The sequence below is a fragment of the Anser cygnoides genome, chromosome 11 (assembly GCF_040182565.1).
Source record: "Anser cygnoides isolate HZ-2024a breed goose chromosome 11, Taihu_goose_T2T_genome, whole genome shotgun sequence".
Lineage (NCBI taxonomy): Eukaryota > Metazoa > Chordata > Aves > Anseriformes > Anatidae > Anser > Anser cygnoides.
The window spans coordinates 11535277-11560568 of NC_089883.1; the positions used below are offsets into that span (position 1 = coordinate 11535277).

The 25292-nt window shown below is 50.9% G+C and overlaps 2 protein-coding genes across 3 annotated transcripts in view; one reads left to right on the plus strand and one right to left on the minus strand.

Annotated features, from left to right (window-relative positions):
- The window catches only part of TRIP4 (thyroid hormone receptor interactor 4), a 32324-nt gene extending 15735 nt beyond the window's left edge, over positions 1 to 16589 (minus strand). For both annotated transcript variants that reach the window (XM_013198901.3, XM_048081385.2), the window contains exons 1-11: positions 16431 to 16589; positions 15491 to 15657; positions 15147 to 15283; positions 12103 to 12336; positions 11101 to 11179; positions 9224 to 9353; positions 8683 to 8898; positions 8019 to 8145; positions 7102 to 7289; positions 5806 to 5930; positions 4527 to 4618 (exon numbers count right to left, since the gene is read on the minus strand). In XM_013198901.3, coding sequence (XP_013054355.3) covers positions 4527 to 4618; positions 5806 to 5930; positions 7102 to 7289; positions 8019 to 8145; positions 8683 to 8898; positions 9224 to 9353; positions 11101 to 11179; positions 12103 to 12336; positions 15147 to 15283; positions 15491 to 15657; positions 16431 to 16516 — 1581 coding nt within the window. In that variant the 5' untranslated portion in view covers positions 16517 to 16589. The remainder of the gene's footprint in view (positions 1 to 4526; positions 4619 to 5805; positions 5931 to 7101; positions 7290 to 8018; positions 8146 to 8682; positions 8899 to 9223; positions 9354 to 11100; positions 11180 to 12102; positions 12337 to 15146; positions 15284 to 15490; positions 15658 to 16430) is intronic.
- Positions 16590 to 22515: 5926 nt separating this feature from the next.
- Positions 22516 to 25292, plus strand: part of CSNK1G1 (casein kinase 1 gamma 1) — a 150359-nt gene continuing 147582 nt past the window's right edge. Inside the window, exon 1 of the mRNA XM_067003977.1 lies at positions 22516 to 22615. The gene's annotated coding sequence lies outside the window, so the exon portion shown is untranslated. The remainder of the gene's footprint in view (positions 22616 to 25292) is intronic.

The following is a 25292-nucleotide window of genomic DNA, read 5'->3' on the forward strand; positions in this document are numbered from 1 at the left end:
ACGTGGGAAAGACACCCAGAGGAACTGATTTAACTAGTCCACACAGTAAGTAGCACAACTGGGATTAGGGCAATGTCATCTGACATGATGCTGACTTTAATCACAAGGACATCTCTCCTCAGAAAACATCTTCCTCTGCTCCCTGCCAGCTACTGCATACGAGATCTTGTTCTGTCATCACTTTTCGCACAGCCCTGCAGATCTGCAAAGCACTTCAACAAAGTCAATCTGCCTTCAAACACTGTGCACAGGGGAGAGCTGCAGGGCAGACCCCTCCAAAGGGGTTACACGAGGCCAGACGTGTGTGTCCAGTAATAATGCGGATAAACAACCAGTCCCTAATAATAAGGCAAGCTCTCGGGGCTGGGATTTGGTCCGACTCTGTTAGCGCAGCGCTCTGTGAAAAGAGGCACCATTGCATGATTTTGGTTTTTGAGCACACGTGTGAAAAATATTAAACGATGATAATGATAGAAAAATACTAGCAGGGTGCCACTAACATCTTCATTAACAACCTGACAGAGGATGCAAACAGCAAGGAAATTAAATCTGCAGATGGTACTAAACAGGGAGTGGATGACAACATCAAAAGGACAGAGAAATAACAACAGTCACAGGAGGGACGGCCCAGGAAGAGTCTCCTTTGCTTATGGGAAAGAATGGTCATAAGAGTCAAAACAAACTCCCGCGGCTGCAGAAAAAGGCAGGGCCACCATCAACAGACAATGAGCACGACAGGAAACTATTTCATCTTCAGCTGGTGGGTATAATCCACAAATGTGGTTTGCCCTGTACTTGTGAAATGGTTTCTTCTGGAAAACGCAGAAGCTTCACATAAAAGTTGGCAAAGAGGAGAGGTGTGAGTCTAAGCACAGCGCTTGAAAAGAGCTCTGCTGTGGCTTCATCTCCGAGAGGTCCCTGCTGCGGCACCACGTCACTTACCCGCTAACATACTGCGGGTCTTGAGAAAATTGGCAATGTTTTTGCATGCTGTAAGTGGGGGGAAAAAAAACAACAACATTCTCCTTTCCTGCTCCCCCAGAAGCTCGGAGGAGTCTTCGTACACAAGAAATTGCTGGATTATGCTGCTGACAAGTGGCTTCGGTGCTGCTTGCTGATGAACCTCAGCTGAATCATCAGTGTGATCAACAGGGATTTCCTGCTCCCAGCGAAATCCAACTCGGATTTCTGAGTTGGCGCTCCACACATTTTCATCTTGCTAGCACTTGCAATTAAATTAATCTCAGCTTCTTTCAGATGCACTTGCTGCTCATGCTACTCCAAAAACACACACATTTTCTCAAAAACCAACTTCAGAAGGATGCTCACATCTCTGAATTCAATCTTACAAGCTAGAGAACGGAACACTGCATATAGCGAGCCTGGGAAAAAGATTTACGAAAGCACCCAAATAAGACAACAAATTAGGAATTATAAAAATTTTGCAATATAGGAGCAGCAAAAAGCTGTTGAGATATAAACCTGCATGTGCCATGGCTTTGTGGCACCAAGGAGAGAAGAAAATCTGTTGCCCGTAGGCCTCATAACAGCGCTCCTGGAATATGCTACTCTTTTCCTAGTACCTCTGCAGCCACACTGTGTCAGCAAACTGGGAGAAATTTATAGGGAACATTATTTATTGTGAGGTTTCTCTGTGGGAAGATTAAAGACTAGTTACCTATAGCTCGATTTCAAGATTTTAAGAAGTTGTAGCTACCATTTTACCGATGCCTAAAGAACAAACACAAAGGAAGAGGAGGAATGGTGGTTGATAGTGCAAGATACAGGGGGAAAAATCCTACACTGACCCCAGTGTCCTTTCCTCTTCTCTCTGCCAAGGTTTGCTCCCATACAAAGGCCAAATACGTGCAGATTGTTGTAATCCAGTCCCAATGCTCCCTCTGCTGCTCGTACTCTAACCTCTCCCCCTTCCTGAGAAAACTGCCCCTGGATGAACAGAGAGGCAGCCTCATCAGAAATATTCTCTTTATCTGTAGTTTCCAGGCATCTCTCGTAACTTCTGCTTGACAAAACCTCAGGGGTTATGGGAAGGCCAGAAAAGCACTTCACGAGAAACAGCCCCCAACCTCTGATGCCTCTCCAACTCTTCATGGCTAGGAGGCACCCACCAGCCTGGTGCGTTCTCCTTCTCTGGCCCAAATAATCCATTTATTCTTTCTCAAAAGCCAGTCTCGTTCACTACCTAGCCCTACGTGTCGGTGTCTGGTGACTCCCACCAGACCAAACCTGAGCTGTACAAGGGGCAGCGGAATGAACAGACACGATGCAGTATCGAGAACAGCCCTGCTGTGCATGGTACTGAGCACAGGCTTTGTAAGTTAATAAAATGCGCCCTGAGGAAAGCAGTTACTCCAGATTTGGGCTATGGAGGCAAGTCACAGCATCACAGAACACTCAGACTCCAGGAGGCCTCTGGACCTCCTGATCAAAGCAAGGTCAACACTGAATTCAAGCGAGGTCTCTCAAGGCTTTGTCCTGCCAGGTCTTGGAAACCTCCAAGGGTGGAGACTGCACAACCTCTCTGGGCAAGGCCTGCTCTCACAGAGAAATATGTTGTCTTAAGTCACACTGAAACCTCATCTTCCAATTTACAACCTCTGCCCTCATCCTCCTGCAACATACATCAGAAAAGAGCCTGGCTCTGTCCCTCTGTAAGTTCCTGGTAGGCAGTGGAAGGTCTCTACAAAGTCTTCTTCCTCAGCCCATCCTCTCAGGGCGCGTGCTCCAGCCCCTGACCACCTCAGAAGCCTCCACTGGACTCACTTCAGTTTATCAGCCTGCTTTGTAACCACAGCAATCGAGGTGTGGTTTAAATGATGCTGAGCACCAGGGAATAATCACTTCTGATGGCCGTAATCCTGCTGCTGATGCAGCCCAGGATGCTGCTAGTTCCAGAACTCCACCTTGCCCTCCAGGCCACTGCTAAATCCATTAAACAGGAGGTTTGAGGGAAAAAACCTGAGGAACACCACCTGCAGCTTGCCTCCAGGGAGGTTACAAGCCAGCCACCACCACACTTGGAGATGAACGGCCCAGCCAGTTTTTAACCCTGGCAGTCCACCTCCCCAGGCTATAATGGCTCATCTTGGATACATGCACGTTGCAGGGGATCCCACAGAAAGCCTTGCTAAATACAGAGTAGAAGACATTCACTGCTCTAACCGTTTGATCATAGAAGGCAGCCAGATTAATGAAGCACGACTTACCCTAGGTAAATCAACACTGGCTATTCCCAGTCTCTCTCGTGTTCTCCAAAATGGCTTCCAGGAGCCATTACAAGAGCTCTAGCAATTTCAAAGGACCAAAGTGAAGTTGGCAGGCCTGAAGTGCCCGGGATCATCCCTCTTGCCCCTTCTAAACATGGATGTAATATTCACCTTTCTCCAGGTATTGGGGTCCTCTTCTGATCTCCACAACCTTACAAAGATGAGTGGCCTCAAAAACATCTGCCAACTCTCTCAGCAATTTTGGATGCGCAACATCAGCACCCACAGACCTGTACAGGCTGAGATTTTGAGACATTCCTAACTCAACACCCCTGCACTACGGGTAGCTGCTGTTCTCCTTGAACCTTGCCGCTAGGGACAAGATCTCGGGGAGACCTCGTTGCTGAAGCCTCAACCGTACCTGTGTCCCTGGTCACCAAATCACCTGCTTCATTCAGCAGAAGCCGCACTTAAGCCTCCCTTGACTCCCTCGGGTGTCTTGACCCACTGTATTCTCCAGCTTCCCCCCTTCGCTGCACCTAGGGGCTCAGGATGTCGACAAATCACTGTAATACCTGCAGTCTCTGCTGGCCGCACTCAGGGAGTGGTTCGCTGTCCTCCAAAACCAGCCAGACAGGTACTTGACCCTTCCTAGTGCAGAGTCCTCCCCAAGATGGGAAGATCAGTATAGTTATCCAGTCTGGCTAGGCAAAACTTTGAGCCATTCTTCCTGTCAGGATCCCATGAAGTTTATTTAAGAGAAACAATAGGTGCTTTAGAAGAAGTCACATCCACGTGAGATGTAAGCTCCCTGAATTTGCCAAACGAGGATGAAAACCAGAAATACATTAACGCATGCCCATTTTCCACAGTTCCTCACAGCCACAGCATTCCGGGGCACATCTGTCTGTGCAGCAAGGGAAGCAACAGCTGTCAAGAGCCACTGCAGCATGGTCTCTCAAGCTAGCGTTGGTTTAATTAAACAGCTACAAGTCCTTATTGAAAAGAGCGTCACAGCACGTGAGACACTAGTTCCAACGCAACCGTCTCGCTGCCAGAGAGGCTGGCCGGAGACTGAGTCTTTATTAGCCCACCGCGCCCTTCCAGCGCTGCTCAAACACATTACCTTGCACAGCCGCTGGCTAGCCACACGGGCCCGCATGGTAGCAGCGTCTTCTCTCATCGCGCTTTAAGATTTTTATTCACCGCCTTCTCTAGAGCATCTCACAGAAGCAAGTCATACCACTTTAAAAGTTTGCTGCTAATGCAGGCTTGTAAAGGTCTATTTGCTGTACTTACCTGCTCATTAAATTGCTCTTGTGATAAACAATCAGTTATGTCCACACAGCCTAGGAGGCACCCCGAGGGATAATCGCTTGGAAATTCCATATCTGCATCAAAAGAAACATCTTTTAAGGGCTCCACATCCCTACACACACAGCTGGGGTCCTTCCAATCCCCAGGCGCCCTTCCCTCCCTCCATGCACTTGTACTTTCTGAAGCACAAGAAAACAAAGCAATTTTAACACTCCGTAGTTCTTTTTTCCATTTTTGGAGGAGAAAGAGCACACCACGCAGGACAGCCTAGCACTAGGGCTCTGTCATAAGCCACACGTGCTGATAAAGTTAAAGGGTGTGCACAGCTCTCCTCACACATCCTGAGCCTGGCGTGTGCAGGGCTGGGGGTTTTCATCAGCGTGCCCTGCTCTCAAGCTTAGATGCTCCATTTTACCAGTCTCAGTTTGATAGCTCAGGGGGATCTTAAGGGATCAATCCGACTCAGCAGCCCACAGACAGCAACAGCCAGACATCCACACAGACCCACAACCAAAGCACTCATTTACTTCCAAGCACAGCAAGAGGTTTCACAAAGTAAACTTGCACATCGAAGCAAATGAAGAGGAAGGGTCAAGAACAGAATGAAGCTCAGGATCCTCACCATGACAGGATGAGGGCTGGGAGAAAGAATGACATACACAACCTTCTCTGTTTCGCTTCTGAGAAAGGAAGACGTAGTGCAAGAAAAGCTCCTTGCTCTGACGAGGGAGCAGACAATCATGCTGCATGACTTTAAGTTGGGCGATGTGCAGGAACACTGCACAAACAAGTGTACAGTGCAGCCACCCGCATTCACCTACCCATGTGAGAGAATAACACCACGGTAACCTGCAGCTTTTCCATCCTGATTCCCGCAAGGTCAGAACACATGAAAAGCCTTTAACATCACTGTGAACAGACTGAAGCACAAGCCACTTCACACACACACAAGCACACACTCAGTATCTTATTGCGTGAGCCCAGAATAAAATAAAGTCCTTTGCTGTCATAAGTTACCACGGAAGTCAGGTGCAATTTGTCAGTGTTTGTGCTTGGAGTATCTGACCAGTCTAAGGACGAGCTAAAGTCTGCTTCCGTACCCATTCAGCTGATGAAATGCAGAAAGGATGAAGAGAATTTCAAGAACAGAAGGTTAAAAAGTGAAGTAGCAATAACTGCTCAGCAGAGAGGGCTTTCTGACACTGCTCATTACGTGGCTCAATGTACCAAATAATACAAAGATCCAAGGAGAGAAGTTCACCTTTCCGGAGCAGCATTCTGTAGGTGGTCTCCAGTTCAGAGATCTCCTGAGGGGAAGGTCTTTTAGCAGTAGCTGCAATCCATAACCGCCCTCTATGAGATGTGTACCAGGTCCTGCCCTCCACCCTAGAGAACAAAGGAGAATTTAGGACTTATATTTCAACAGAAATCCCACACGGACAGATTTTCAACCTATAGTTTCGCTATGTAATTCCTGTTGCTAAGCATTGTCCTCACTATATAAACCTCAAGCAACTCGTCAGCACTACAGAGAAAAGCTGAGAGGGGCAAGAAATAACGCCACAAGCAGAGCATGTCCTCATTCCTTTAGAGTAACAGCAAGAAGGGACATCAATCCCCTGCAAATACAACAGTATGTCGGATGCGAGCAGGACAATCTGCTCATACAATTTGCCTTCAAGCTCCAAAAGTTACGCACAGTGAGCATGCAGTCTAGGGACTAATAAAGGACCACACATCCGTATGAAGCAGTCGTTAGCGGCGGCTCTCAGGGATCCCAGCATGGGCACTCGACATCAATGCTGCGGCTGTATCAGAGCAGCTGACAGCATCCCCAGCCCACCTCGATGCAGCTAAGATTTTTGGCATCTTTAGCTGGGGAAGTGAAAAAGCTTTGCTCTCTAACATGAAACATTCTTTGAAGGAAAGGAGAATAAAGACTAAAGAAGAATCCTTGTTCTACATTAATGGCAGGAAAGGCGAGTTAACATGCCAGAGACGCCCCAGGTTGAAGGAGCTTCTCGTTGGAATCCGATTCCTAGGCCAGAGGGGAAAGGTGATGGCAAGATGTGGGGTGTTTGTTTTTTGATTGTTGTCTATAACAAAAGCCGGTGCCACTATCAGCTTATTTATGATGGACAAAAAGACCAAAAGAACATTTTCATCTTATTTACCTTTCAAGTCACAGAAAGGTATGCCCTGACTATACTGCAGAAACCTCAGCCTCTCTCTAAATTTACCCTCTATAAGAAGCTTGTACCTTCCAGCTTAGCTACTTTCATGAAAAGCTGGTGAATCTGTTTTCTCCAACCACCAGTATGCTGGATAAGGAAGCACAGCTTCCCATTTTACACATCCCTCACAGTTGTTTTCCTCTCAAGAAAAGGAATGTTTCGAGTGCTAGGTAAGCCTAGGTGGATTAACAGCTGGCAAAAACCAGCTCTGTACAGCCATTGTACAAAGCGAGTCTGCAAAGGTCCTCCGAGGAACTTCACATCTTGCAAGATGTGAAACAAGAGCTGGTCAGAGTAAGCCACGGTTCGTGCTACCCCTTTACCTTTTGATTCCTCTTGTGAGCAAGGACGCCCAAGGCTGGTGCATGCTGAGGCACCAGCCATCATCTGAGATCTCCTGTAACTCTCGATCCTGAATCCGCAACCTGTTCCGCTCCGAGCTAAGTTCATCTCCAGCGTCCATGGACCGGATGGCTTTCCTGTGTGGGAGCAAACCAGTTTGGTCCACCCACTTCAGTTTTCAAAATAAACAAGAAAAAGGTTAGTACCTCTCTAGTACCAACGTACATATATCAAGTGCAAATACTATTTGAAGTTTCCCTTCCCTTAAGGACAGCGTTAATATTCTCATGGGGATCATTCTTTCTTCCTAACAAGCAGGATGCCGCACTTACACGCCATACTTTGGCAGAAGGAAAAGCAAGGTAGTGAATCCACTGCGTGGCTCTTCCTTTCTATTCATTGCAGCTAAACGATGGATTTAAAGAAAAAAACTGCATGCTGGTGTCTCAAAGTATTCATAGGAAGATACAAAAAAGCATAATCACTGCTGACAACACCCAAAACTGGTAATCATCCAATTTCCAAAATGCTTAGCACATACCCATCATGTCATGATTGAACTGGAATTAGAGGCTAGAGATTATGCCCACTGAGAACTGGAAATCTGGCAGAAAAGGCTTCATTAATAGAGCTGCAAAGTGACACTGCCTTAGGAATTCTTCCAAACTCCTGAAGAGGAGGCAGGAGACTAAAACCCAGATAAACCAAACCTCTCAAGGGCTGGGAACAGAGGTTTGCCAGTGCCCTACTCTATCTCCAACTCAGATGGCTAATGAGGATCTCTGAGACAGGGGAGGAACGAGGAGCTACTACAGACATGCTAGAATTCACAATTCTTAAACTCAGCTCCCCCCAGATTAGCCAGCTCTCTGGTGTAAAACATTCATCCCATACTGACCAAAGGAGCAGGCTGAAGAAGATGGGGATTCACTAAAACACCAGAACTCGGAGTCATCTTTGTTTCTGGGCTCCCGGCTGGCTTGCTCAGTGTGCCGCAGTTAATGGCTTCAATGGTTTCATCCAGTCTGCAAACACAAACAAGAGGCATGAGAATATCCTGCTTCCCTCTGGCAACATCTCCCTCCTCCCTGAGCAAACAATTCTGACCCAAGGCATTTATTTCTCTCTCTCTCTTTTTTTTTTTTTTTTTTTTTTACCACCTCCCCTAACTAGACAATTTCCTTGCTTAATTTGAACAGCCAGTCTTATCTATCACAGAAACTCGGCCTGGTTGGAAGATGTGACTACTTGGTTCTGGTGAGATAGTCCTGCAACATCTCTTTCCAGAGCAGCTTTATTTTTAACAATGCCAGCTCTGTGCAAGTCTCACACAGGTGGGCATCTCAGCAGACCTGTGCTGGAAGAGATATGTTGCAAGCCAAAGAGACCCCGGAAAAGAAAAGGATGGAGGAGGGCATCCTAGCATGAGAGGTGCCCTTCAAGAGAATGGCTTGTTCAGCTTTCCTTACACTTGCTCGTCTGGATTCAGCCAGACCACCATCTGTAATGATTTTCACCTCCCTGCTCTGAGGCATGCCTTTGTGCTGCCAGTTCTCACTCACTTGCTGTGGTATTCAGCCATACCGCTGTCCTCCTCCAGGATCTGTCTACCAGCAAAGTCGATAGTGATTTTTTTGGCAAGCCGGGAGGCATGGCGCAGCTCCCGCAGCTCCTGCTCTCTCTTCTGGAGGGCCTCCCTTTCTTGCTTGGAGAGCCACTGGTTGGAGTCCGTAGCAAAATAATCCGATTCATCGTCAATGACCTGGGTTCGACGCACACTGGCAAGAAACAAATGCGATGGCAGATCAGCACAGCAGGACAGGCATGCAGCGCTGCCTGCCCCAAAGCTTCCCTTCTACCTGCTCCCTCCTGCTCTCTCCAGAGAGCTGGACTGTCAGGGACACAAAGCAAGGACATCCAAACAGGACACATTTCAGGGGCTCACTCTTGTTTCAGTGAACGTGAACACCAAAGTCCAACGTTAAGGTGTTGGTAGCTACTGCCCAGGTTTTATATTACGGAAGGAACTCCACAACATTTCTGTTAGAGGCAGCTTTGCCTGCCAGATAATTTATTTCACTATAGTCACAGCTAGTACCTTACCTTGTCCTGTCAAATTCCAACAACTTGTCTTTGTGTTTCACAGCCATCTCCAGGCCTGCTTTGAGTCTAGCTTCTTGCCGAGGCAGTAAGTCTTTGCTTATGGCATCCAAATTCCCTGAACTTTCAGCACCTGAGAGAAAAAATAAATCACAATTCAATATTCAGGGACGGGATAGTTGTTTAAAGCCTGGTCTTGGTGAGGCTGGCTGCAGAAATGCCCCCTAAAACAAATGCCATTCAAGGAGCAAAAAGAGGCACTGGGATCGGCACCTTTCTAAACCAGGTTTTGATTTTCCCTCTAGCCCCTTTTCACAGACTCCTTCCTCCAAAGAGGAGAAAGCACTTAAATGCTAGTGACAATGTCAAGGCAGTGTTTAGAGAGAAAATCTTAGCATTTGAGTCTCTGTTAGCCTTTCCCTAACAATTTGGTCAATGCAAACTTTGCCCATTGTCAACCGCAGGCCAAATTACCTCCTAAGCATTGTTACTGCTACAAAGAGACTCTTGGCCACAATAGATCGCTGCCAAACGCTAGTTGCGCACAGAGCAAGCCTTGCATCTGCTGCTGTATGAGCTTCTCACAAATGAAATCCTCCCCCAATACACCTCAGCAGGTTTTTGAGACCAGCTATTGTTAGAGGAAGAAATATATTCCCAGCAATGACCTCTTATTTCTTACCATTTCTGGCAAGGAGCCAAAACCCAACCAAACAAACAAAAGGAGAGAAGGTCTGCCTCACAGCCACAATGGAACAAGCCAACGTATTTCACAGAAGCAACACGCAGCGCAACGCCTTTATTTCAGGGAAACAAAAAGGCCTGTATTCCCCTATCTCCACCAATCCCCATTTTTCCACTCCTGAGCCAAACAGCTATCCACATTTCAGCCTTCACCTACACAGATAACGTTAACAAAGCAAGATCCAGCAGAGCAGAAGTGAAGGCCAATAAAATATGTAACAAAGTGGGATCCTGAAGTACAACAGGATCTCTACAGGAAGATTATAAACAGACCGACTGACCAGCTATTATTCCCGAGGACTTACAGGACCTCCTGCAGCTCTATTCAGAAATTGACACCGAGACACAAAGTAAATACTTCCCCAGCTCCTCAGCAAAGTTTATTTTTCAACCAAGAACACCGTGACCTTGGCTATATTTCAACTAAACTCAGACAAACATCCCCGTAACGCACAGGTCTTCACTGGGAGACTGGGTATTATTTCCTTTTGCTTTCCTTTACTCTGTTCTTATTTTTAGCTCCCAAGATAAGTGTTAGATGAGAAAAGCCATTAGAAAATATTAACCAACACCTCTCTAGACCCAGCAAATCAGATAGCAGCACTTCATCTTCCACAGCACACATTCCACATGGGACTTATCCTAATTTTCAAGGACTGCTGCAGCGATCCAGTTCATATGATTGATTCAGGAATGCCTAACAAGCAGCCTTGGGGCCTCTGAGGTAAGGACATTACACGCTGCCATCTGACACTTGCACTTATCGCCTCCGCTGAAGTCCAGAGATGCTGTCGAGCGGATACAACGAGCCAACATCCCCGCTACCCTTGTACACCAGGCAGCAATGGAGGCAAGTGGCTCAGTGAAGCCTGAAGCAAACACAGCTCACAGCCTGTCCTGGCAATTTATGTCCCCGAGAAACATTAAGGTGCCAGCCCACAAGAAAATATTTCCCTTAGATTTTGCTGGCAGTTCTTTATAACTCAGGTGAACAGATCTAAACACCTTATACACCACGACACAGACGCTCGTTCCTTCACATCAAGGCAAGTCCGACAAGTAGCAGAGCGAAGCACAGCAGGGCTCCTGCTGCTGCACAAGGGATTGGATTTATTACTTTACAGCTTGCTACTAACCTGCCATGAGCTTCTTCAGCAGCTTCTGGCTCTTGTTTGAGTCCCGCTGAAGAATGTCCTGCTCTTCTTTAGTGCATACCTAAGGGGAAAAAACAACAACAAAGAAGGCTAGGAAGGACATTGCATGCATGACCAGCATCAGAGCTTGGGGCAACTGTTCAAAGAAAGCTGTTTAAGGTGGCCAACGTAGCCCATGCCTTTCCTCCTTCTGCATCATCTACGTGGGCAGAATCCTGAAAGCTTGCTCTTTACTACAAACAATCCCTGAAATCTGTACAGCCTGCCTTTAATTGGTTCTGTGGACAGACACACCGCCGGGGTCTCTCAAAGGACAAGAAATGCACTCTGAGCTTCCCTGAGCAGATAAACAATGCTTAACTCATGGGTCCTTTCTCTTGGTTGACCGCTAGGAGTTAAACAGATCTTTGAAAAGAGCAACAAATCTGATTTCTAATGTTTTCTTCATCCAACCAACATTTCCTCTCTGCTGAAATTAACCTTACTGAGCCTGTAGTCACTACCTTGCCCCCTTTCTCACAATACAGGACACAAGAGACATCCCAAATGACGCACACAGCACAAGTGCTGAAGGAAACAGCACGTTACCCTGGCCATGTCTTCTCTCCCTTACAAGCCTACCATGGCTGCGCCCAGGAAGCGGCTGAAGTCGCACATGCATTTTGGGCACTGCTGCACAGGAGACAGCCATAAATCAGGCAAGCTTCAAAGCGATGCAAATTATAAGGGCAACCTCTCCGCTCTCTGAAGCCGCACATCATAAAACCAACACAAAAGTGACTTAAAACCACAACGGTTCTTCTTCCCCTGGAAGGAGATGGTACAGGTTCTTTCCTGCACAGCTTCAGATTTTCGAGCACTTTGCTAAGGGAGCTTTGATCTGAGCAGAGAGGCTAATTCAGCCCCACGCCATTTCCAAACCCTGAGCAAACCCCGCTGCATTCCAGCACGGCAAATAAAAAAACAAAACACCTCATTACTAACCAGCGAGCCACAAAACAAGCAGGGTCCGGAGCCCTCCTGCTCACAGACAATGCGCCCGCAAACCAAGCAGTTGTTGATGAGCTTGTGCTTCTGGCCCAGGCACTCGCAGGCGTGACGGCCGGGGATCAGGACGGCCAGCCTGTCTTGCCCTTCCTTGGTATACAGGTTGACATATTTGGCCTTTTTCTTACAGGAATTGTTGCTGCTGCCGACTCCAGTGCTGTTCTCCTGTGCCTGAGAAGCAAAAATAAAAGGAACAAACTGTATTCAGACTGTAATATCAGCAGCAAAGAGACAAGCATTGACACCTGAGCAGGCTGAAGAGACTCAGATAATCATTATTCTGCCTAAATGGAATGAAACTTCCCCAGATTCACATCAAGACAACTGAAAGGCAAGCTTAGACCCGCCAGAAACAGTCCAAGGGCTCTTAGCAAAGCAAGGACATGAGGACGTTGCAGGCCCATTTGATCTCTTTGCTGCCTCTGAAAGCTGAAATTGCTTGGGCCTGGATGGCAGGTGTGCCGTCTGTCCTCTGGCCCGGTGTTATCAACCCTCTGGTATTTAACAGCTTCAAACAGCAGCTCAGCTACTCCCAGACACACACTCTCACGGGCTATTTAGATTACAGCAACCCCCTCTTTGTAACTGTGAAGTCCTGTGTGCGCCTGTCCCCAGAAACAGAGCTGCTGTTGGCAGATGGGACCTCTTCCCTCACAGCCAGTTCACCAGCAAGAATTGTTTGTGTTTTCCGCCCAGCACAGCCACTGGGGCAGAGGTTTGCCATGCCCTGCATGTTCAAGTTTTTAGCTGCAATGTAAAGTCTTCCCGTTCATGACTTGGCATCAGTGATGCTATAATTCACTGCTCTGAGTTTCAATCAGGGACCACGCATATGGGTTTTGGATTAGGCTGAAATAGAGAAATCCTGATCAGAAATGAAGTAAGATACTTTAGACGATGGCTGAATTAATAACCTGACAGTGGAATTCTCTATTTTCTCCCTCAGCCTTTCCGTCTTGATCAAAGAAACAAATCATTCCCCCACCCACCTGACGTCTCCAGCAGGTACCAGCTGAGAAGCAAATAGGTCTGGAGGAGTTAATCCAGCGCAGAAATCATTCCAGAGGGACAGAACAAAGCCACATCAATCCTGCTACTGTTTTTTTTCTGGCAATACTCAAAACCAGATGCTTTGAAAATAAGCCCAACAGACTCCAGGCACAAACCCATCTCGTAACACTAGTTGAGGCTGGTTTCAACCAAGAATTACACACTAGCCATGACGAAGAAAAAACAGGACTTACTGCCCTTGCCTATTTCAGCAAGCATCACCCCTACATAAATGCACTCTCCAGCCTTTACTTGTCCTACCTATGACACCTGAAATTTCTCTTGCAGCTCAAGCACAGCATCTCTTTGCCTCTCTCAGTGACAGTAAAGAGGATTTCTAGGATCCAGAACGCCTGTTTTCTTTCACCCCTGAACAACAACTCCCTCCCTCCTTGCAGCACACTCAAGAATCAACCCGCTCCCTGACCCAGCCTCTAGCTCCCATGTCACTTTTCCCAACAAGGGCGCCGAGCTGTGGCATTAGGACACCTTTTGTCCTGACTGCTTTCACCAGCTTCCTCCACGCCCCGCTCTCAGCCACGCTACTAGTTTAGAGACAAGGAGACAACGCGTTTCCAGTTCCTCCAGCTCTGCCCAATTGGCTTTGTTGCCACTACCAGATCCAAACACTACTACTCAGAAGAAACATAAGCAGATAAATCAACCTTGGTTAGCAAACCTTGACAGAGCGTTCTCAGCATTTTTACTAAGTTGAAAGATAACTGCAAGGAAATGGCACATCAATGTCCATTTTTAACTGCACAGTTCCAAAAAAAGTTATTTTTTTTTAACCTCTACAAACATTTTAAGCACTCGCACTTTCCCCACTACAAAAACATCAGTTTAAAAACATAACTAAGTTCCGCTATTTATTCAGGTGCAGCCCTGGCTTTTAGGATTTGGATGATGCTCCACAACTTCGTGGCAGGGTTGCACCTGGATAAATCACAGGATTCAGCTTTGGGATGTGCAACGCGCTTGACATTTGCAGCACAAAGGACACTAAATCTCACTGCAAATCTAACAAGGCAAGTCCAACGCAGCACGCTTCCACACACTTATTTCCACGGAGCACACTCGTACGCTTCAGACAGCGACGCGGTGATCTGCTGCATTTGATACAGAGCAGGAGCGCAGCTCTCCAGCTGGATCCACCTAAGGAAGGAGCTCAGGTTCCCAGCAAGTAGCTGTAACGCTCTGGGTCAAAGCCCACTGTAGAAGAAATAAAATCCAGAAACTCAGCCTGGGCAACTATCACAATATTTGACCTCAGAGATCACCACGTTTGATGTGCTTACCCTCAGAAACAGTTCTGTTGAATGGAAAACAAGTCTGCTACAAAATGTGTTAACTAACAAAAAGAAAGGCAATGAACACTTGCTGCATGGGTTTGTGCTGCCTGGAAACCGCAGGATTCTCATATTCTGCAAGTTCTTTTGTTGGAATTTATGCACACTTCAAGTGTTTGTCCACGGAATCGAACAGCATCTCAGGAGGGAAACAGCCAAGCCGGACTGCCAAACCAAACCCAGCCTTAGCTCTCAGGTTCCTCTGCCTGGCAGTCAAGGCCTCCTCTCTGCAGCAGCAGGAGCCTGGCAGCCAGAAATGTGTCAGTTGTCAATTGGAGCTTTATTTGGTATGACTGGCAAGTTTTAAATTGAGCAAGGAGGAATGTTTCACCCACGTGATGGATTCTTTAACTCCACAACCTTCAGAACTCCGCTCTCGCCCTCTCCAGGTCTTTTCTCTGCCCCATGGCAGTGAAAGACCCCCGGACGCATACAGACAGACACACGCACACAGTATGAGCGCTGCCTGTCCAGATTGCAGTCAGCTTCGAATCGAGCTGCTGCACCGGAGTGGCCGCCCCTCCCCATCCACTGGGACGCGCCGCCCCACAAGGCTGGTGCTCACGTACCAGCTGCACCCACCTTGGCCAGGTCGAGGGGAGTTTTTACTTCCTCCACATGTGCGCTTGGCTCCACATACGCAGGTGTTTCCTGTTTGTTCCTGCCTTTGCGTTTCCCCTTTTTCGCTTGGTCTCCAGCCCGAGGCACTTCTGAAGTCTCTGGAAAAGTCCGTAAGCACAAAGAAAGGCTCGGGAACTGACAGCAAGAGGAATACGTCCCTGATCCCCCGCGTTCAGTTGGGGAATGAAAACTGACTTCACAAATAGGATCGGCCACTGGCATTCACGGCAAATAATTCTCTATAAACAGAATAACTGAGGCAAGCTCACTTGATTTTGCAATTCCTCCCTCCCCATACCACTCACCATCCTTTTTCCGATACGCTGGTAAGGGCTCAGAAGGCAGCTGTGAGGATTTCCGCCACCTGGACAGCAGTTCTTCTACAAACCGACTCTTCTTCCCCTCGGTCCCCTGGAGGAGGTCAACGACGTACTCCCGGATCTCGTCCTCGTTTGTTATTGACAAGATGTAGCTGCAAGGGGGCAGGATGCAGAGGAACGGGTAAGGGGGCCTTGGTTCTGAGGGCACCGGCAGCCTGATCCTGTAAGTTCTACTAGCTCCATATGCATCTCCCCTCTTTGTAACAGGTTTCTGTGTAGTTTATGGTAAGGAAAAGGTTTTCTAAGAGAAATACTGAGACAGACACTAGGGGAAATCCATTACGGCCTTCCCTGAAAAAATAAAAATAAAATATAAAATGGGAGGAGGGGAACAAGCTATCTTTCTTCCCCCTTTCCTGGGCAAATTGACATTCCCACTGCCCCTTCTGCCAAATACTAAAAAACTCTCACTCAGACATTGCTTCTTCTAGTACAACACACACAAAATAAATAAATAAATATATAAAAATAAACCAACGACAAGCTCCTGGTTAACCACACGGAGCCAGCATCACCCCCCTCTCCCCTCCCTGCCACCTCCCGGTGCCCTCACATCTCAAGGGACGCCAAAACCAAGAACAACCCGCGGCACAATATTTCCCGTCTGTGTTGGCCCGCAGAGGCTGAGGGGAAACGGGGAGAAAACCCAGGAGGACCAAAGGACAAACCGAGGAAGCTGAAGGGGACCAAGGGCCGGAGGGGGGGGGAGCTGAGGGGGAGCAGGGGGACCCCAGGGCAGGGACCGAGGACCCAGAAGCGCCGCGAGTGACAGCTGGCAGCGGCAGGAGGGCCCGCTGGGTCTCGGCAAGGGTTGAGGGCGCCGAGCGGAGCCCGCACGGCCCCGCCGGCTCCCGCGGCCGCTCACCGCACGACCTCCTCGCCCACGTCCAGCCCGAAGTCGCCGCGCAGGTGCTGGACGCACCAGGCCAGCAGCGGGCTGGGCGCCGCCATCTTCTGCGGGGGGCCGGGAAGCGGCGCCGCACCGCGCCCGGGCGCTCCCCTCGGAAACGCGGCCGCGGCGCTGCCGTTCCGGGCCCTTCCCGGCCCCCGGCTCCCTAAAACCACCCCTACACAGAGATCGGTCTGTCGGCCAGTAGGCAGCGGTTGTTAAGCTATTTGTCATGTATACACGCGTATATACGTGTTTATGTTTCCATTCGCGCATTTCAAAGGGCTTGCTGCTTTGGGCAACGCAATAAACAGCAGGTGGTCCTCTGCAGCTTGTGCCATAGTCCGCTTTTTGAAAAGCAAACAAAAAGACACCCAAAACAGAGTGATAACACATGGTTCTTAGCTCACGGGTCTGTTCCGTGTGCGCCAGCACCAGGAGAGAGAAGGGAATGGGGAATTAATCCACCATTAAAGAAAAAAAAGACGACACTAAAAGCCCGATTAGGAAAAGAGGCATTAACGTGAACATAAAAACACTTTTAGATAAGGGAGCAATAACTGTTGGAAAGGGAGGGAGTGTGTTTGCAACCAACATCTGCTGAAACATTGGGCACATTGCAGAAAGGGAGCGAGGTCTCTTCATAACACAAGTAACAGAGGCGGCACAGCGAGGCCCTCGCCTGCCCACGCCTGTAGGGCGCAGCTGGGAGATTCACATCAGGGAGACCACGATGAACTTGTTGGAGCACAATCTTCCACTGAAACCACCCCCCAGTGTCTGGGCTCCACGCGTGGTGGGATGAAATGAAGAGCCATCCTTCCTCAGGCAGAGCAGTTCTCCCCCCCGGTCCCTGTGTGCCCGCCAAGCATCTGGGAACCACTTGAAGTCTGGTGTTGGAAACGAAGTGCAGTCTTGGACCAAAATGTGACACGTTGTGGGGCTTTCCATGCTCCCAGCCAGGGTGGCTCTCTGACTTCTTTTAAAAAATGCTGTAGGCAGACAGCAAACTGTTTGGAGCTAAGGCTTTCACATCTGCGAGTGCCTTGGATGGGAACAAACTTCCCTTGCCGGTGTTGGCGGCACTGCCTGGCAGCTGAGCACAGCCATCAGGGCTGGTCGCAGCGGGGAGCAGTGTCACTCCTTCTCCTCTGTCAGTTCATCCAAATTTGCACTGTTCAAAAAAAAATGGTGGAACAAAGTTTTCGTTTGGAAAAAATAACGATTCCTGTCAGACACCTCCCACAGAGAGACAATAGCATCATTGCTCCAAGCCAAGCACAGACTGCGAAACAACTGCGAGAGCGTGATTGTGCCCTTAAATTAAGTGACGGGGAGGAAGGGAAGTGCCCGCAGAGCAGGAGAGGCTGATGCTGCCTCTGGGACAGAGCTGAGCTGCCAGAAGTGCGAGGAGCCGGGACAGAGGGCAGCGTGCCCTAACGCTGCTCCAGCCTGGGGGTGGCCGTCTGTGGGGCAGCACTTAGCCTCAGCTCCCAGGCTGTGCCTCAGTGGAAGGGCAGCCCTGAGGAGAGCTGGCTGCCACCTCCTGCCTGGGGACCCGCCGGGGCTGCTCAGCCTGGCCCAGAGGCCCAGCAACCAGCTGCGGCAAGCACCGGAGGCCTTCGGCAGCGCTCTGGCCTGTGAAGGGAGGGGGGCCAGGGGCACGCCGCCCCAGCAGGAGGAGGTGGGTGCCCACCCGCGTCCTGCACGGGGCCGGGGTTCGGTCTTCCTGCAGAGCTCTGACCCAGCCGGCCGGACCCTGCCGAGCGGGTGTGCGATGAGGTGAAGCTGCGGGAGGTGCAGAACCGCGCCTGGGGCGATACCTTTGTGTCCTCGGAGAAATAATGTCTCGCTATGAACAGTCTCTTCTGGTGAAACTCAGCTTTGGTATCCAACGATGTCGGGGGGGTGCCTAAAAATGGGTGCGGTAATTGGTAGTTCAGGCAAATTCTCTGTGCTCAGACAGGCTGTGTTTGCATGAAGGCAGCAACAGTGCGAGTCTCCAGAGCTGTCAGCCCTGTTTCAGAAAAGCTTTGGGGACTGCCAGCAAGTTTTGTGTTTCTGAAACAATTGCTCTACCTAGCTGACACTTCAAAGATCAACTTGTAGTCAGTGCTACTGACGAAAGAGGTAATGGTGTGAAACATTCTTTAAGACAATATCTCTGTTCTCTTCTCAAAGAACTTGAGTGTTTCACAAATACAGATAACCCTAAGCTGTTAGGGAGGCCCTGTAAGAAGCTCTCCCAAATTATCTTGAAGGCCCCGCAAAGCAAATGAACAGAAAGACTTTTAATCGCCTCCTACCTCTTGGAGAAATGAGAGATGCTTGTGCTCTAGTGCTCCAAAGCTTTCTCTTCTTCCACTTGCAATTTGTTTGTCTGAGTTAGGACTGGGTGCTGAAAACACTATAGAGAACACTCAGTCCCCTTCTAAAACAATGTACATCCTCCCAAGGTGTTCTGGAAGAAGCAGGAGCTGTGCTTACTCAATTCTGCAACTTTTTTTATCATTATTGGAGCCTTGCAAGCAGCTGCCGGTCAAGTCCTGCTAACTCTTGCATTGCTAACACTTCTTACAGAGCTCGCCCCCTGCCACCGGACCCTGCAGAAGATGGCACGTCCTCTGAAGAAGAGCAGGCGTGATCTGACCCCGACTTCCATAACACATCACGCCCTCTGTCTGTGTATATAGTTTTTTAAAAATTTGTTGTTTACATTTGTTACTAAACTTAAGAGTTGTTATGGCTTATGTCCAGCTGTTGAACAGAACCAAAAGTGTAAGTTTTACAGAGCACAAGAAAATTGCGGTAAAATTATTGTGAAATTAATATATGTTTTTGAAGCTTAGCATTCAGAATGAGTCACTGCTTTAATTTTTACCTTGGTTCCTTGACTTCCTCAGTGACTCCTGCACTTATCTTTTAATTGCTTTTCGCTTGTCTGAGACTTGCATGATCATGCTGTTTCTGTTTTTAAAACACAGATCTCTGATTTTCTAATACACAGAAGCATTCTGAAAGTCCATCTGTCATGTCTTTATTGAATTAGAAATTGTTAATGACAACCTCTTTTTCAGAATAGGGGAAATCTGGATTTGGAATGGGACAAAAAAAAGTTGAGGTGTAAGGGGAGTTGTCACTTGCTAACATCTTGTACCGCACCCCGGTACACAAACACAGTGTGTGCACGTCCCAGGGAGCAGCGGGGTGAAAAGATGGGCTTGGGGATGGGGCCAGAGCCTCAGAACACTTCACCGGAGGGAGACACCAAGTACTCATGCATTTTAAAGGAAAATAAATTACTGCAAAAAGTTCTGAGCTCAAAAGAGGATGTGACTTAATTAGAGTGGGATACGGCAGTGTGCTGGTGCGAGGAGCCCTGTCCTCTCCCTGCTGAGAGGAAAGAGGATCCTTCCCACCCCTCACAAGCTGTTTGGCTTGCTAGAGGTTAAAGGTGAGGTTGAATTAAAAACCAACTGTGTTGTTCTAATGTTTGTCCCAGGGGAAGAGTAGCACAGCCTCTGGGTTGCTCTGACACACAGGTCACTGAAGAGCTGAAATAGTATGGTGTTGAAAACAAATTCAAGACGAGGATAAACTGGCTGTGTGCCTGTGCTTTGTGTGACTGCACCACATGACAGAGATTCCCCCATGCTGTGGGACTTCCAGCACTTTGGGGCAAACACTGTTTTCTAGAGAACTTCTTAGGAAAATCCGTCAGCTGCAAATTGAGTGTTATTATTGCTACGATTACTGTGAGGTAGTATTCACTTTGGAGTTTCAGGTTCCTGACGCCACTTCTCAATTGTTGTAAGTTTAAAGGATTACTTGATAGCAATACTCTCTTGTTTAAATCCAGATGAACGCTGCTACTTTTTTAATGGGGGGGGGGGAGCGGGGAGGAGGAAAACACAAAACCAGCTAAAATCCAGTGGTCTTGAGTGCCCTGCGTAAGGAGGTTCTAAGATTTAGTTAACAAAATAGGGGCAAGCAGGGAAATGCCAGCAAATGTAAAACCAATTACTGTGTCCCAGCACTGGCTGATTTATTAATCTCAACTCATTAACACACGTATGAACATCCACAAAGAAAACAAAAAAGAAATACCCCGCACTGACAATAGATGTCAGCAGCATCTCCAGCTATCAGGTACTGGGCCGTGCCAGTGGTTAGGGCAGCACACATTTTGCCCTTTTCTGTACCAAAAAGTGTCCGTGCTGTGAAGAGATTTGATGGCACGTAGGAAAGGGGCATCTGTGTAGGTGATACGTGCGGAACATGTAAGCAGCGGGATGTGGGACTGGAGCTGCTGATTGTTTCCTGAGACTCGGCATTTCACAACAGGTAACAGTGTCACCAAAATCTCCCATTTTGCTGCCTAAATTGCTGCGGGTTTCCCAAACCCGGCACGGGAGGGAGCCTGCTCCCCCACCAGACCTGCTCTCATCTCTGACGTGGGGAGTGTTCTCCAGAGAGTCTGGCTTGGTTTTCTGAGCCCTGATCTTGAGAACGTCACAGCCAAGAGAGCATGGATGAGTGCTGAGCTGCCCTGAGGGGCCCCCACTGGGATGCCCACCCACGTGTGACAGGTCCAGGTGCCCCAGCCCTGGTTAGAAGGAGCACCGGGACCTTCTCGGGGTAGTGTTGGCCCAGCCTCATCCCCTGGGTGGTCCCACCATCATCTCATCTCATTGCTGGTCCCACCCCCTTGGTGGGTTTTGGGCCATCAAACCAACCTGTGCCTGCAGAAAGCAAGGAAGAGGGTTGGTCACCACTGGGGTGGCCCAAATTCCTCTTCTCCCTCTGCACTGCCGCTCCTGGGGATGCGGCGATGTGGGGACGGAAGGGGAAGAGGGCTCGGAGGGAGGCAGGGGAAAGAGCAGGGAGGGCAGCGTGGAGATGGGGAGATGCTGGTGGGGTTAGCTGCTGGGCAGAGGGCCTGCGTGCTTCTGGAGGAGCTCCTGGATGCTCCAAAAGCATCTGCAAAAAGCACAAACGGTGCTGAGAAAAGGAAAGGGTGACGTTTAGAAGGTAAGGAAAAGGGCGTAACGCATTGAACTTGAGGTCCTACGCTGCAAAATTGTCTTTGTTTGGGCAGCACAGCCAGGGAGCCCTCGTGCCGGGAGCGGGACGGAGCAGATGGCGCTTTGTGATCGACGTGGGCCGGGCTGGAAGCACCTTCTGCCTCTGGAAGGAGGCCGCACGGGGAGGAGGCCGCTGGGTGTGGGAGCTGACGTCCCCACGGCAAGGAGGCAGATGGGGAGGAGGGGAAGGGGCCGCCAGCTGCCGTGTGACCCTGCGGCTGTAGGGCCACGGCTGTTGGGGCCAAGCTGCCTGCAGCCCGCGTTCGCAGGCGGTTTTGTGATTCCCTAGGGGAACACGGCTGTTAGCGGGCTGTGCCACGGCGTGCCTGGTGTCTGCGCCCCACCGCTGGCCTTCCCTGCCTCCTCCCGGGAACGAGGCCTCCCCGCTGCCGAAACTGCGGCTGCGGGTTCAGACGGCAAAGGGGCTGCACAAAGCGCCCTGCCTCGCACGGTTCCTATGGATTTATGTAAACGTGAGGCCTGGGGGACCGCGCGTCCTGCTCTGGATGGGCCGGTTACCGGTTACCGCCAGGGCAGGACGAGAGCCGGCCTCCCGCCGGCCTCCCGCTGCCACCCTGGCGCTGGGCGCACGAGGGGAGCCGCTTTTCAGCCCTTTTACCCTCGTTCTCTCCCCCTGCTCCCAGCTCTTCTCCCAAATCACCCCACAACAGCAGGGCTCCCGGGGCCGGGCGTCACGGGGGTGCTCCGCCAGGTGCTGCGGGAGCCCGATCGAGCCCCGCGTGCCCGCACGGAGCCGGGCAGACGCGGGGGCCGCTTGTTTCGCCCCCTCCCCGTCCCTTGTTCCCCCCCCCCGCTGCCGGCCGGGCCCCGCCGCCCGCTTCCGCATGGCAACCGCACGCCGTCGCCAGGCCGGGCCCGCCGCCCCCGCGGCCCGGAAGCGGAGCCGGGCGGCCCCGCCGCTTCCCTGCCATAGGGCGGTGCCCGCCGGGGGGGCCGGGCCGCGCCGGCCGTTTCCGGGTCAGCGCCCGCCCCGGCGAGCGCGGCGGAGGGAGGAGCAGCGGCGGGCCCGGCCCGGCCCAGCCCAGCCCAGCCCCGCGCCGCCGCTGCCGCCGCCAGGTAGGGCCCGGGGGCCGGGGGGGGGTTCCCCGGCGCTCCGCTCGGCTCCCCGCCGCCGGGGGGCTGCGGGCGGGCAGGGGGTGGCCGGGGCTGGGCGGCCCGGGCTCGCCCCGCGTTCCGCCCCGCGTTCCGCCGGCTCCTTTGTGCGCGCCGGGGCCGGGGCTCGGGGGCGCGGTGCCCGCAGCCAGCAGGGCCCGGCCCGGCCTCGCCCGCTGCCCCCGCACCCCCCCTCCCACCGGCCCTGCCCCGGGGCTCGCCGCCGGTCCCCGAGCGGCCCGGGCGCAGCGGAGCCGCGGGGCTGAGCCCGGCCCCGGTCCTCTCCTTTACCCGTGACCCGGCGCGGGTGGGAGCGGCTGTGCCGCTGCCCGGCTGCCGGCCGCGATCCGCGCCCGCAGAGCCCCCCCCGGGCTGGGGCCGGGGCCGGGGCCGGGCCGCGCGCTGCGCCCCCCGGCCGGCATCCCGCTGGCCGCGGCGGTGGGCGAGCGGAGAAGGGGAAGCTTTGTTCCCTCCCGAGCCCGTGCCAGACGTTAGCAGCGCTCTGCCCCGGCCGCGTCCCGAAGGCACAAAGAGCGCCTTTGAGCCCCGGCGGCCGGGGGGTCGCCGCCTCACGGCTCTGGAGGCCGGGGAGCGGCCCCTCGCTGCCCAGGTTCTGGAGGCGCTGCCTGCGCGGGGAAGCGCTGCTGGCGGCGGGGCTCTGCTCTTACCCTGCGGGCTCCTCTCGTCGTGCGCGGACGCGCGGAGGTCTTCGCCGTGGGCAGGCCTGGGGAGCTGCCGGAGGTGCTGCCGGTGGGGAATCTCGGTGACCGCCGGTGAGGTGCGGCTGTCAGGATCCCCAGTGTAACCGTCGGGGCGTTCGGCAAAAGGGAATTCCGCTTCAGCGAGGTTTAAAAAGAAAGGCGTGCTTAGAGAACTTGGAGGATACCAGTGAGGAACCGCCAGGAAAATCTGCTCTCGGTGCTGAAGTTGCTGCTACCGGCGTGGTGGTACCCCAGGACAGGTGGCACAGAAACCTTTTGGCAAAAAGCGCGCTGACTCTAATGAAACATTAGACCCTCAGGTGACAAAATCGGTGCCGTACACTCGCGTCTTGCATACGTAGCTGTGCTCTGTTTAGGTACAAGTGTTTCTTCAAATGCTGCTTGCCCTGAAATTGCTTTTTCTGGACTCAGCAAAGCGCCCAGCTGGTGCCTTTTCCTTGTTGCTCTTTTTTTGGAAGAGCTGTTGGGTTGCGAAGACGAGGCGCAGCCCTGCGGAGAGCTTGCTCTGGGAGTCCCCCTAGCAGAGTGTTTTCAGTCGCTTACCTAAAGCCCGCCCTGGTTTAGGCCAGTCTGGGTTTCCTGCTGTGTTGTTCTGCATGGGAAAACTCTTCTGCTCTCCTCTGGCCATGACGGTGGAGAACTCGCTTCGGATTCTTACGGCAAACTTATTTCCAGGCGGTATGTGCCCCTGTCTTTGCACCAGCGTTGCCTTTTTGAAAACATCTCTCCTTTCCTCCAGCACTTTTCCAAGAGTGCTCTGCTCTTGGCTTCTTATTTCCAAGCCACCTGCCCCAGCCTCCTAGTTGCTTTTTTCCAGATTATCTGCAGATCTCTGCTCCACGCGTGTTTCTTTAAACTAATCCCTGAACGTGACTGGCCAGAGCAGGGCGTGCGGTGCGGGGGCAGGTCTCACGGGGATGCCGCGCGGTGTCACGGATCATTCCTTTGTGCCAGTGTCTCTCACCACTCATTCAGGTCGGTGGCTCTCAGGTCACAGCAGAAAGCGTATATCCCGTGTCTCTTTCCCTTGGATTAAAGAGCTTCCAGTTGCTAGTCCAGCTTTTTGCAAAGCCTGAAGCACCTGGCCTTACCTTGTTCCGTCCTGTCCCATCTATATTTCTCTTCCGTAGGAGGCTTTATGCTGTTCCAGCTCTCTGTATTGCCAACAATTCAACTTTTTGTGCCAAAGTCACTGTTGCAAAGTATTCAGGTAAGACTGATCTAGCAGCCAGGGCTGGAGAACAGCACTGCGAGGGGAATTGTTAGCTGGCTGAGGGCAGCCTTGTCCATGGCTAGTTGCTGCCTACCTAGGCTAATTTACCCTTTTTTTGTGGTGGATATCTTTTAAACTGAATTCCAGCTCTTGTGAAACAACTGGTTACTGCATGTCCTCAGGTTAAGAGATGGAGTCCTGTATGATGCCCGAAAAAGGGCTTCCAGGGGAGACCGGTGATCCATCTGGCCCAGCGTCCAGCTAACTGGGAACCAGCAGCAGATGCCCGGGGATGGGAGCGCACAAACGTGGCAGATCTAATCTGGGGAAATAATGCTCTAATTTTTCCTCATTCCAGCAGTTCATGAACTTCGAGGTCATAACACTTGAATTTAGTGCCCTTCCACAGATCTGCCCACTCACTTTGAATCATCGTGGTTTTCGCAGGGAGGCACAAAGCTGGATGCTGAGCCTGTAGCCTACACACAAGGAAGGGACAAAAAACAAGAACAAGGTTGTCAACTTAATAAGTTTCATAAATAAAAAGTTAATAATAAAAAACTGACAAGAAGCAAATTCAGAACAAATTCCTTCCTCGCTTTCCCCACAACGTTTGGGATTGTAGGAAGCTGCTTTTCATCCTGGCGGTCTCTTGTCCTGTCTGAGCTGTGCTGCTCTGCTCAGACTTTCCTTTCCACATCTCTTC